We start from the raw sequence: 13,173 nt of genomic DNA, 5'->3' as shown, positions 1-13,173 counted from the left end.
TGTTTTCCACATAAGAGACTCTTTATTTATTAGTCACACACAAACATGCAAACAGGAGCGAGGCCAAAACTAGTATTGTGATAGCCTCGCATGATATGACATTTCTGATAAATTCTTGAAGGCAAAACAAGTTAAATATTAGAGAATAGGGAAAGGAAGAGGGTGGAGACAGAGGGGTTTATTTGGAAGACAAAGGGCCCCATCTTCCCCATCTTCCTTGTGCCGACTGGTATGCTTTCAGTCAATATTGCAAAGCACCCTGTGGATGTAAATGAAAAAAAAAAACAGAACACAGTTGTCATCACTGGAAAAATGTCACAGATTACTTCCTTTGACATGCAGCTGACACACCCTTTACACAGTAGAAGACCGTGACTAAAGGTCCCAGCCTCAATGCTTAAAGATTGCATAAGGTGTGGCTAATAAGCACTTGAACTTTACCATTTACTTTTCCAGAGTTAGGTCAATCGTCGTCATCGTCGTCTTCAGGGACAAAGATGTCGTGCTCCTCCAGGAGGGCGGCAAAGTTCTTGCTGATCAGATTTCCCACATAAAGGAAAGGCACCACCACTAATGTCATGCGGATGAGACCAAATGGTGTCTGCAAAAATCAAACAATGAGAAAAGTTATGGCTAAACCAAGAGGATGCAAGAACTATTCAGATCACTAAACATAACTAGGTTTTCTGCAGGTGTTGTGGCACAGCTGGATTCAGGGGAGATTGGTTGTAACAGAGCTGACGTTTTACAAATTTCCAGGTAAAACAAAAACAAAACTGAGGCCAAACTAGCAGGAGTGTTTCAGAATATCTGAAACACAAAATGCTTTCACTAAAAGCACAACTGATGTCACCAGGTCATTACATCCTTACACTGAAGCTCTATTCTGAGTCATGTTGACTTGGCTCCGGAAAGCATGGTCGATGGGTATCTCCATATGAATACATGTATTTGAGTTAACAGCCCTCAGACAGTCTTGAAGCAGATTCCAGCAGAGAATCATATACAAATGTCGAAGGCCCAAAAAGAGTGGACGACGTGTGTGTGGTTACAGAGCAGATCATTTTAGCCCTTGACCTCACGGCAGTTTCCGTCCATCGATCATTAAATATCAATTTCTCTTATTAACGTGTTTTTATTGCGACATTTTATTGCGACCAACTGGACATGTCCTGCCCGAACATCGACGAGTTTAGGCTTCAAGTCTATAAATTACTCGCCAACATTAGCGGCTGTCCAGCGGACGTATTTTTTAACGACACAACACTACATTTCGCCAAATAAAACGAGTCTTTGAATAATAAATGATCTTTAAATTTACTAGTGACTTATTTCCTTTAACAGCCTCTCCCTTTAACAAAACAAACGTTCATTTGCTGATTTAACAAGTCCGGTGCGTATCCTGTCTTTCTATTCGTCAAAGCTTCCGTCAAACCACCGCTGTCCCGCCCACTCGTAAACTCCGGTCGGCTACCTCTGTAAACTGAACGTTGGAAACTCACTTTTTCCGGCTTCGGTAGAATTGCTCCAGACGGCGTAGACACTGCGGTCCTGCTTTGAGTCGTCCTGGGTATATGTGAGGTTTTCAAGCCGGTATTACGGGTCATTATCCCCATATTTCTGGAGGAAAGTCGCAGCGGGAGCCGCAACATACTCGCCGCCATTTTTCCTGTATTTGTGACGGTAATGGGACGTTTCTAAGGGTTGGACCACATATGGGTAGGACTGGGATGCCTTGTATGGGCGTAGCTTGCGGTTTGACAGGTAAATGATGAGTAATTCCATCCTAATGTATTGTTATTATAGTTGAATGGTCTGCTACAGATAGATACATGTGGCCGTAAAATACACATAGCTGAAGTTAAGTCACTAAGGGCCTTTTAAACTTTATTTAAAATTTACGGAACTATTTACTATGTTCATATTTAACACAGTAAACCTTTGTACAAGCAACCAATCACAGTTATCAGCTTATTATAATATCAGGATTGAAACTGAAGAGAAATAACGTAAAATACTAGCCGATGGTTATAATTCTTTGCATCTTAAACTGGGGTAAAATCAGGACTTGCAGCCAGTTTATGTGTTTATGTTTATCACCTCTGTTTGGACAGAAACAACTTTTTAGACTCAATGAGACAAATGAGTTTAAAAAGTATGAGAAAAAACAAATTAAATGATCTCCTTGTTTATCTTAAGGTCTCAAGATTTTTTTTTTCTTTTATATTGACATACGTCACTCGTGACAGTTTGGTTAGAAACATGCACATTTGTGTAACCCTCTGGAGGTCACTGCTCCTCATGTTCCTCCTCAAACAAAGAAGAAAGTACTAGTCATTGCTGACAATGTCTGCTGTCCTAACTCTCCTTGTGTACTTGCCTACCCCTTGAAATCTCTAAGTCATAACATTACGGAGAGCTGAAATTTGCAGATTTTGATGTGCCATCCTCTTGGAGGAGCTGTTCTACCTGTACAATCAGAATGAGCACCAAAGCAGGTGAAATGGAGAGTGATCTTTGACCACCAAAGTCTAATTCCCTCCTCACTGTATCAAAGGGGGAAAAAATCCTAAATGCTTTCAAGCCATGTCCTTTTTATGAGACTGAGGCAGACAGGTGGAGAAACTAAAAAACGTATGGAAAAAAGGAATGCACTGCCACAACTCTTTACAAGCTGATGCAGTAGGTAACACTCATGAGGAAACTATGGTTCAGCAGTGGTAGTGCATTGGCAGTATATGGGCAGCTAAGGACTGCCCATCTACCTGCAGAGTGCATCTGTTGTCAGGTGGGGGCAGTCTCAAATATCTGGTACAAGGAGTTGTTGCTGGTCCATCATCCAGCTGCAGAGAAGAGCAAAGTTGTAACATTACGAAGAGCTGAAGTGAAACTTATGTTAAAAAGCCACTGTCTGTGCTTTTAATAGTCTACTTTTTAAACTTTGATGTCTTTTCGTGCTTTTCCCATTCCAGAAGAATGCTGCTGCCACTCCCTTTCCTTCCTAGCATCCATGTTGATCATGTTTGGATTTTGGAGGACTGCAACAGACACAACGGTAGCATAAATTAAGAATGATGTACCAGCCTGACAGACTGTAAAATGAAGCTAATGCAGACGTGCCTAAAACTGCTGTTCTGAGAGTGGCCACTTGAGGCAGGGCCCAAAAGCAAGTCAGCCCACACAGACTTCATTGTTATAATGGCAGAACATTTGTTTACCAAGAAAGGCCTCTATGGAGTGAAGTGTCAAAATATCATCCCCCTTATCACAGCTGGGAGTGGGCACTTGAGACTAGCCAATCCTTCTCATATTAAAAATCGTAACTTTCAATGTCTTATTCACAATGTTTATAACTTTAGGTAGTCTTTAGTGTTGTGCAATGAGTCTGCTCTAGGATCCCAATCATTTTGATATTCATATATGTGTGAATATCAAATTAGTTATTATACGTATTGGCCAGTGACAGTAGCACATATTTTCTAAATATGCTGAACATTTTAGCTTTGCAACCATGTTTCTATGTGTTATTTGTAAGATCAGAGACACTTTAAACAGTTTATATGTTTGTGTGGGGGGACACCGAAAAACTAAGAAAAAAACAAAGCAGGATGATAATAATAATAACAATAATAATTGTTGGTGATATGTAACGTCACCAAACAAGCCCGCGAGGCTGACTGCAGCACTTCCTTCGCCGCTGCACTAGAGCGCGCTCCGCGGGGACGCGCATGGAGGGGGAATAGGAAGAAGGAAGAGAGGACGCTGAACAAACTTGATAACTTCTAGCTGACTCGCTAGAAATCTGTCTGTGTGACAGTGGAACTGGTTACTTATTTCTGTGTAGATTTTCTTAGCGAACAAAGGCCCCGTCTAAATTCAGTCACCGTTGTCTCAACTCACCACACGACCCGACCGGCGGACCCGGGCAGCAGTTTTCAAACAGACGTTGCACTTGCTCGGCCGACCCGAAGCCATCCAACGTCACAAAGTCACATTTATTTGCTTTTGTTGAAGTGCAGGGATAACCAGTACATTGAAGTAACGCTGTACACAAGCAGCTCGCTGGTTAAAGGCTCGGAGTCTTCCTCTTGGTGGGAAAACTTATCCGCGGTCGGTGCTGTTGGAGGAAGAGACGAGGCCTTGCAGTTGAGGAGGCTGCATGTGTTGAAGACCGCTGCTGGCGACGTTATCTGAGCACTCATAAACATGTCGGCCCAGGCACAGATGCGAGCGATGCTGGACCAGCTCATGGGGACGGGGAGAGACGGTGAGAGGGGCCTCGCTGTGTTTGAGATTGGTTACTTACAAAATCAGCAGCGTGTATGACTGTTGCTAGCATTAGCCGACAAGCTAACCAGCATACTTTATGGTGACAGTGCGGCATGCTTTACAAATCATGCTAACTAGCCGGCTAGCTACCTGTTGTATTTAAGTTTGCTTGGCAAGTTAGGTTGTCGCACACATCTGTTACAAAACCAATCCAAAACAAACATCATGTCGGCATTTTATTTGACTCATAGTCATGTGTTCATTTTTTCTTCCCTCCATTTCCTCCCTAGTATTTTTTTTTTATTATTATTTTTTTAACCACAAGGAGTTTTATCGGACACGTTTACTGTACCTGGATGCTACAGTGGTTAGAGATGTATGACTTAATCAGTCACAGGTGCGGGCTAATAACCCAGTATGATAGTAAAATACTGTACTTTTCATGAACGCCTGCTTTTCTGGTTTCCTTCTTTTTTTGTAAAGGTGACACCATGCGGCAGAGAATCAAATTCACAGATGAGCGAGTCTGCAAAAGTCACCTCTTGGATTCATGTCCTCATGACATCCTCTCAGGCACCGTGAGTATCGTGTCTACGCACGCCTGAACACACAGAGGAGAGCTTTATCATATTTACACACAGCCGTATAATATATACAGTAAATACAGTCACACACACAAGGCTGACAGGAAATGTATGGAGAGCTGAGATGTGTTTGAGCTCTACTTCATTGTCAATGGGGTTGAAATGAAATAACTTTTATATATATGGGAAATAAACACATATCCAAACATACTAATAAGCATTTCTATTTTTACTGATCCACTCTACTAGAACAGCTTTGCATAACACACTAGCTAGCGCACAGTTTCACTTTCTAAAACATGCTGCTTTATCTTCCTCACAAGGCCAACGACTCTGAGGTGAGCTTTTTCTTTGATTGGCTGCTGAAAAAAAAGGCTGGTTTGGTTTCATTTAAAACTGTACTTAAACATTCAAATGTATTAGTGGGGATGTGGCCTGAGAGTCATAGACTTTGTTTTAATTACAAATATGAGTTGGGATTAGAGCCAGATCGTGAGATGGATTCATTTTACCACTCCGATGATGTGTTGTTGCTTTTATTCATTGACTTATCCTCTTACTTTCTGTTCCTTAACTTCGACTGGACTGGACTCAAAAAGACTCTTCCGAAGTTGAACATCTACAAATTAAAACTGACAGTCAATTTAATTCCTAGAGCACTGAATATAAACAGATAGTTTGAATAGTGTATATGGAAATCATCAGACCTGTGTTAGCTTTGCTTCAGGTTAAAGGGTATCACATTTGGATTCTTTAGTGTGACATCAGTGAAAATTCTTGTGTCCAGGACATTTTATCTTGTAGCTTTTTTGTTCTTCTTCAGATTTTGGGCTAAAACGTACGAGTAAAATGAGGCAGTCAGCTAACATCATTGTCATTTTGATTCCTGTAGCGAATGGACCTGGGAGAGTGCATGAAAGTGCATGACTTGGCACTCCGAGCTGATTACGAAATTGCCTCTAAGGAGCAGGAATACTTCTTTGAACTTGATGTAAGTTGTACGCACACACCCACAGAGATATTCTCTTGAATGTCTTGTTGAACTCACTACATCTACTTTGATTGCTAAGACTTTTCTTGAGAAAGTTAGTTTCAAGCTCTACCTAAAAGACTGTTCAGAAACACACAGAAATACACACTACTAGTCAGAAGGTAGGACACCCTCATTTGTTCATATGAATGTAAGTTTGGACACAGTAAGTTTTCCTGTGTCCAAACTTACTGGAATGTCCTAACACAGAAAAACTAATTCCGGTTCAAGAATAATTATGTATTTAATTTTAACTCAGGATCATCATAATTTTTGATCAAGAGGGTTATTAGTGAAAGACGTTAATCAATATTTTTGCACACTTCAAATTTACTTTCCTTTACATTTGCAAAAAATGCCTCTAGCATTAGCAGAGGTTCTGTAGAGGTTATTCATCAAATCACTCATAAAATATGGTTGTCTGGTCTATGTATTACAGACTCATGGACTTCAGAGTAACTGACAAGTTATGTCACTTCGGTTTTCATGCATTTATTGAACATAGGAACTCACTGAGTAAAGTTAACCCTTGAATTGTAACTCAAGCCTCTTTTAGCAGCACCAGTCACCATTGGTCTTTTGATGACTGTCTTGTTGTGTCACTCAGTCTTTGCTAAGCTTCAGGTCATGGTCTGCCGCCCTGACATTTCCAAGTAAAATTTCCTAATACCAATGTAAATGTATAGTTCCTCACTTGGTGCTCAAGCCCTGGTTTAGCAAAGCAGAATCAAACCACCATGCTCCACAATTTTGTAGTCTGCTGTCTTTAGCTTGCGGATCATTTGCGGATTTTAGCCAAAGTCAAGTCTTACCTTTGCAGGAACGATCTAGAAAGAGTGGTCCATGCTTTTATTACTTCACGGCTAGACTACTGCAATTCCCTCTATGCTGGCCTAGATCGTTCCTGTCTACATCGCCTTCAACTGGTGCAGAACGCTGCCGCTCGCCTGTTGACCGGTTCAAAAAAAAGAGACCACATCACTCCGGTTCTCTGCTCTCTCCACTGGCTCCCAGTTGCCTTTAGGATTGATTTTAAAATCTTATTGCTGGCTTTTAAGGTTTTAAATGGCACTGCACCTTCTTACCTGTCAGAACTCCTTAGTACTTATCGCCCCAGGAGATCTTTGAGGTCAGCCGACCTGATGCTTTTAGATGTTCCCAGGTATAAATTAAAGACAAAGGGAGAGAGGGCGTTTGCTGTGGCTGCACCCAGACTGTGGAACAGTTTACCTCCTCACGTCAGACTCTCCAAAAGCCTAGAAACTTTTAAAACCGCTCTTAAAACTCACCTCTTTTCATTGGCTTTTAGAAAGGTTTAATTTATTTGTTTTATATATTTTTATTTTTATCAGCGAGGTGTTATTACGAAATTGTGTTCTATTGTATTTTTATCTGTATTTACTGTACAGCACTTTGGTCAGCCTTGGTTGTTTTTAAATGTGCTCTATAAATAAACTTGACTTGACTTCACTTGACTAGCTTATCTTTTTTGTGGACTGATGTCCGACATAGCTTTTCCAGAAGTCATTAGCAAAAAGTTCACTTACCTTTCCCAGCACTGAAGTATATATTTTAAGTCACTGTGTTTTTTGTGGACATTAAAGTAAAACTGTGTTTTTTGTCATTTTGACTTGGCTGAAGATGAAACCATATTTGAGTAATTAAATCAGTAATCCTGGTAATTCCAAAGGGTTGATAAGCTTCTTTTTTCATTAACACAGTTCACAACATCCTTGCTTACAAGGCTACTTTGATGTCATAGAATAGCCTGGAAGGTGGTAAATTAGTCCAGACCACATTAAGATGTTAATGAGAAGGCATCCCTCTCTCCAGGCTTATCAAACGTATGGTGTAAGTGCTGCTATTAAGCTTTAAACAACTGCTTAAGATGAGAGCAGGAAATGTTTGGAAACTGAATGTTTTATAGCCGCGTTTATAAACTCACTTCATAGCAGGTACAGACTATTTAGTTCAGCCACTGTTAAATATTCTTGAGAATCCTGCAATATAATATTTCTCGGTTATTTCTGTATTTTTTCTCAGGCCGCTGAACACCTTCAGTCTTTCATTGCTGACTGTGACCGCAGAACTGAGCTGGCCAAGAAAAGACTAGCAGAAACACAGGATGAGATCAGCGCTGAAGTGGCTGCGAAGGTGACGCACTGTTGACATTTTTAGCTCTAATTATCACAGGAAAAGTCTACACACTGCCTAAAAACTATTAGCTTAGCATTCTTTTCTTTTCTTTTTGTTTCCTTTCATGAAAAGGCTGAACGTGTCCACGAGCTTAACGAAGAGATCGGGAAGCTGCTGGCCCGGGCAGAGCAGCTGGGAGGCGAGGGGAATGTAGAAGAGGCCCAGCAGCTGCTGGAAAAAGTGGAGAAGACCCGGGCATTAAAGAAGGAAGCAGAGGTTAGAAATGTGTTACCTACCTAAGTGGTAAGATGTTTGCAGCCACATGAGAGGTGCAATTTCTGTTTACTGTTCTCGAGCACATTTGCTCACCAGCCCCACTCGCAGTTACTCTACTTATGTGTCCGTGCCTGAGTAAACACCAGTTTGTTTCACCATCTCAACTCCTGTCACACCTGGTCTCTCTTTCATGCCATTTACTTGTGAAAATTTTGTGATTTTTAATGCTTTTTGTGGCACTGTTGGGGAAGTAAATGACACACTGTCCTCTCAGTTGTTAATTACTTAAGAAATAAAGTGGTTTTGGGATTGGGGATCTGTCCTGTGGGGATCACACTACATGTATACTGTGCCTGACTCCAACAGCACCAGACCAGGGCGCAGTCACAGCAAACACACTAGTTAAGTGAACCAGACTTTGGGGATCGGATGCACTCGTAGGTGGAACAGATGGCCTAGTCTGTGTACACCATTGATGAAGGTTAAATGTGTGGTTTAATGACAGCGAGTTCATGGTTCATGCCAGTGTTAACCTGCCTGTCTGAGTAGAGCAGCTTCACGCTCTTCACAAAGTAACAGAACTCATATCGGACACACATTTTATCAGCTCCCAATCTGCAGCTTGCATAATAGGTCCGAATAATGAGATGCAGGTTGAACAATTTTTATTCTGCTCCTTATAACCATAACATTTGTGACTGCAGGATATTTACCGGAACTCAATGCCTGCCTCAAGCTTTCAACAGCAAAAACTGCGAGTGTGTGAGGTGTGCTCTGCCTACTTGGGTCTCCATGACAATGACCGCCGCCTGGCTGACCACTTTGGGGGGAAGCTGCACCTCGGTTTTATTGAAATCCGTGAGAAGCTTGAAAAGCTAAGGGTAAGGATGTCCTGGAGCAGGTCTATGCTACTATATGCATGAGTATTGATTAGTACCACAAATGTATCTGTACAGTGTTATAAAAACTACAGTTAAGGAGGCAGTATGCGCAGCTGTATCCAATTTAGTCATTTCATTTATATATCACTTTTCCAAATAAAGCTTCAAAGTGACAAGAAACACGTAAGGAATCAAATCGAAAACAAGAAGAATTAATTTGCACGTCAAACAAGTTTGATCAGTTCAGAAAGTCATAAGATGTGAGGGATAAGAACAGATTCGGGGGTTTGTCTCCCTGTTAGGCCTGTTGTGTTGACTTCATTCATTTATTTTTTTAATTCAGAAAGCTGTTGTCGACAAACAAGAAAGAATGCGCACGAGGCGGCGAGAGGAACGTGAAAAAGAAGATGAAAGAGAGCGACAGTGGGAGCTGGAGAGGGAGCGGGAGAAAGAACGGGAAAGGGAGCGAGAGAGAGAAAGACAGCGGGAACGAGAGCGAGAGTGGGAGAGAGAAAGGGACCGAAGGAGGTAAATGATCAGAATCTGTCGTTACTGTGAAACGGTTTCAAGTCATCGGGAAACTGAAGTGTCTCTTTTTTTAAGGTCAAGATCTAGGAGTGGAGACCGATACAGGTATGCAAGCATCACTTGATAAGTTTTTTTCCCAGGTTGGCAAGGCGACTTGTAATTTCACACAATATAAAGCCGAATGGTGCGGTATCTGTAAATGCACGCAGTGGGGTTATTAATGCCATAACCACAAATATGCCACAAAAATACTCAAACCTCTGCTTTCCTGGTAAAAGAGCAGAGAGGAAAACAGCAAATTCGTACGTATACTGACGTATACTTCTCGTGCAGGATGTCATTTACAAGACAAAATGCTTCCGAATTCCCACAAAGTCTTTATCTAAATTTATAGCACACATCAGTACAGCCAACCCTTTTTTTTTTTTTTTTTTTTTTTTTTTTTTTAAGACCTAAACAATATCCTTTTCTTCTCTTTTTTTTTTTTTTCCCTGAAAATGATTTATCCAGGGATGGAGGCAGTTCGTCCTCCCATCGTTCAAGGCGCCACCGCTCCTCTCACTCCAGAGAAGAAGGTGGGGAACGGGATCGGGAGAGGGAGAGGGAGAGGAAACATCGACACAAGGATAGACATCGCTCACGCTCCCACTCACACAGACGCAAAAAGAAAAGGTGCAGATTTTATTCATCACTGAAACTTGCAGAAATCTGCATCATGACCTGTGTGGCGTAACATCTGAATTAAAAGGTCAATTTTAAATAGTTTCAAGTGATTCTTTTAAATGAATACTACAAGTACTAGAGCTTTACACACTGTTGCACATATTTATAACATCTATTCATTATATATAGTAATATGTGGATATAAGGTGCTTGATCATTTTTCTTCTTGGATTATAGATCATTTTGACATTCAGAAACCATAGACTGTATTTAAAAGGTGGACATAGCCACTGTAACGTCAACCAGTGGTTTGTCCTAAAGTATGAAAATATTATCCTAGTTCCCATTGCATTTATTACCTGAGTAAACAAAAAGCTGATGAGTTTAAGGTCTCGGCTGCTAGTTTCAGTTCTTAAAGAATAGACAATGATGTGCATTTGGTAAAATATGATACCTATTAGTCATAAATAAGGGAAAGTGTGGTACATTCTGATCGACAAGTAGCTACTTTGTGCAAAACCTCTTGGTTTTGTGGTCACATGTGTAATAATTAGTTTAAAATTAAATGTAACCAGCCAAATATTACCAACCATCTTTCTAACCATGGACCTTTCTTCAGCATTTTCATTCCATAGCAGACGTCAGTGATTCTTTTGTTTTTTCTCTCTCTCACTTTTTCAGATCCTCCAAGGACAGATCATCTCACACCCGCGACAGAGAGCGCTCAGTGTCTCAGGAGAGATGGAGGGAGGGTGCAGGAGATGGATGGCGTGGCGACAGAGCAGATTACAGAGACTGGGAGGACAGGGAGAGGTCCACCTCTCCAGACATGGCCAGGGAAAAGGAACGAGAGAGATCAGTGTCGTGCGAACGGGACCGACGGTCCAGCTCGGAAGAGCGAGAGTCCGGGGAGATATGAACAGCAGGGGGCGCCTCCAAAGAGTTTAATTTGGATATATTATTTAGTAAAAAACATAATAAGAGCATGGAGAGATGTGAGCCTGCTGGTGCGAGTGTGTGTGCTTGTGTTGACTTTGTATACGTGTTCATGTTGAAAACGGGACATGTATATTAGGTGGGGTGGTGGTCGGTGGTGGTGGTCACAGAAACATGCAAACCAGTTTTATAAGAATGAGGCGAGGCTGATCTGGAAGCAGTGTAGTCGTCATTTTTCATGTCATGTCAATGGTCCTGTGTACAGTTACTTTCACACTGATGAGGGGAAGAGTGGTGAGAAGACTGCTTTAAGTCCATTTTTATTTTACTCACACAAAGTGCTGTATTTTTTTATCCTTAGTTTAATGTTAATACTGTTTATCCCGTTCCCTTAGGAACCTCAGTTTCAGTAGCATGTTCAGTCTCGATAATGTGGCGTGGCCCTTGCAGTAATGCTTGAAATGAGGTGTGAATGACTGAAGGCACTTCTTATGGTTGTTTTACTTGCTGCCTTCAAGCCATGACAATCTCATTTCGCAGATTTGACATGCATCGGTTAAGATGCTGTGATGAGCTTGTACTTTGAATATAAACTCACTCACTCTCACCCACCCAAAATATGTCATCCGAGTATTTCTCCCTAGACCAGGAGGTATATAAATTATGTGAATATTTGACTTGACACTTTTCAGAGGGGGGGGGGGTCAACTTTGCTGTGCCACCATTAATTGAATGATTTTGTATTTATTTTTTTTGGCTTCCATTCAAACAAAAAATGTTATCCAGATTTCTCTCTAACTTGTCTCCTGCTTTTTACAGCTGCATCAGATTAAACCCACCTTGGCAGCAAAAGTTGTGTGGTTGGAGTGCAACAGTTTTTTGTTGTGGTTTGTTTTTAAGCTTTAATTGGGGGGGATACCTCAATTATAGTCAGACACATTTTTTAACATTATACAAATAGGTTTCTATTTTTTTTTTCCCTCCTATCATGGAATGAAAGAAATGTAGATCAGTTCATCACAGCTTCCTGATGATGTTGCCTAAAGGTGAAGGTGGTTGTGGCAGAGCTGTTGTGTTGGTTTTCAGTGAAGTGTATTTCCATGTGTTTAAAACAAATCACCCAAAAATGCTGTCTTCTTATATAGAGACATTGCTGAAAACCACATACACACTCCACCCACTTCATTAGGTACACCTGTTCAGCTACTAATTAGTCAATCACAGCAGCAACTGGGTCCATTTAGACATAAAGACAGGTTCAAGCTGACCATCAAAATGGGCGGTGGTTTAAGTACATTGGGGATGGTTGTTGTTGTCAGATGGGCCGTTCTGTATATTTCAAAATATTTCACTGATGATTTAGACTGCCATCTAGGGTTTACAGAGAATGGTCTGAAAAAGAGAAAATGTCCAGTAAGTTGATGTTCTCTGGTTGGAAATGTTGTCTTGATACTAGATGTGAGAGGAGAACGGCTGATAGGAAGGCGCCAATAACTCAAATAACTTGTAACAACCAAGTTATGGAGGAGCTCATCTCTGAATTTGCAGTACGTTGAACCTTGAAGCAGATTGGCTGTGGCAGCAAAAGACCACACCCCACCCCACTCCTGTCAGCTAATAACAGGAAACTGGCTGCAATTTGCAGGAGAAACCATAAGATTGTAAAAATGTTGACTTCTCTAATGATTCTCATTTTCTGCTGTGAGATGTGGGTGGTAGGGTTGGAATTGGGCTTAAAACATGAAAGCATTGATCTAGTCTTGTCCATATGAAAGGTTCAGGATGCTGAGACTTGGGTGTTGTAATGGGGATATTTTCTTGGCACACCTGACCATCTGAACGTTGTTTAAACACCACATACTGAGTATTG

General features: G+C 41.1%; 2 protein-coding genes across 2 annotated transcripts; one reads left to right on the top strand and one right to left on the bottom strand.

Annotated features, from left to right (window-relative positions):
* Positions 1-11: 11 nt before the first annotated feature.
* On the bottom strand, positions 12-1,672 carry smdt1b (single-pass membrane protein with aspartate-rich tail 1b). Its single transcript, XM_085356032.1, has 3 exons — positions 1,503-1,672; positions 442-601; positions 12-259 (listed from the first exon to the last, which is right to left on the bottom strand). Exons 1-2 carry the CDS (start codon positions 1,662-1,664, stop codon positions 464-466), a joined length of 300 nt encoding a protein of 99 aa, XP_085212158.1. The 5' UTR covers positions 1,665-1,672; the 3' UTR covers positions 12-259; positions 442-463.
* Positions 1,673-3,715: 2,043 nt separating this feature from the next.
* LOC146630692 (putative RNA-binding protein Luc7-like 1) lies at positions 3,716-12,144 on the top strand. The gene is made up of 10 exons (XM_085356031.1): positions 3,716-4,267; positions 4,753-4,847; positions 5,746-5,844; positions 7,927-8,037; positions 8,152-8,295; positions 9,000-9,176; positions 9,520-9,704; positions 9,780-9,809; positions 10,215-10,376; positions 11,049-12,144. The coding sequence occupies exons 1-10, from the start codon at positions 4,207-4,209 to the stop codon at positions 11,284-11,286; spliced, it is 1,302 nt and encodes a 433-aa protein (XP_085212157.1). The 5' UTR covers positions 3,716-4,206; the 3' UTR covers positions 11,287-12,144.
* Positions 12,145-13,173: the final 1,029 nt, after the last annotated feature.

This window comes from Diplotaxodon limnothrissa, linkage group LG6 (genome assembly GCF_057381915.1).
Source record: "Diplotaxodon limnothrissa isolate DT_005_m linkage group LG6, D_limnothrissa_male_GT1.1, whole genome shotgun sequence".
Classification (NCBI taxonomy): Eukaryota; Metazoa; Chordata; class Actinopteri; order Cichliformes; family Cichlidae; genus Diplotaxodon; species Diplotaxodon limnothrissa.
The sequence above is the reverse complement of the archived record's forward strand: the minus strand, read 5'-3'. Positions and strand labels throughout refer to the sequence as shown.

Excerpts from the sequence above, each read along its gene's own strand:
- smdt1b (XM_085356032.1), bottom strand. The coding sequence starts at position 1,664 with ATGGCGGCGAGTATGTTGCGGCTCCCGCTGCGACTTTCCTCCAGAAAT. Across the intron at positions 602-1,502 it reads TTCTACCGAAGCCGGAAAAA|ACACCATTTGGTCTCATCCG; the intron begins GTGAGTTTCCAA and ends TGATTTTTGCAG.
- LOC146630692 (XM_085356031.1), top strand. The coding sequence starts at position 4,207 with ATGTCGGCCCAGGCACAGATGCGAGCGATGCTGGACCAGCTCATGGGG. Across the intron at positions 8,038-8,151 it reads GCGCTGAAGTGGCTGCGAAG|GCTGAACGTGTCCACGAGCT; the intron begins GTGACGCACTGT and ends TTTCATGAAAAG. Across the intron at positions 8,296-8,999 it reads CATTAAAGAAGGAAGCAGAG|GATATTTACCGGAACTCAAT; the intron begins GTTAGAAATGTG and ends TTGTGACTGCAG.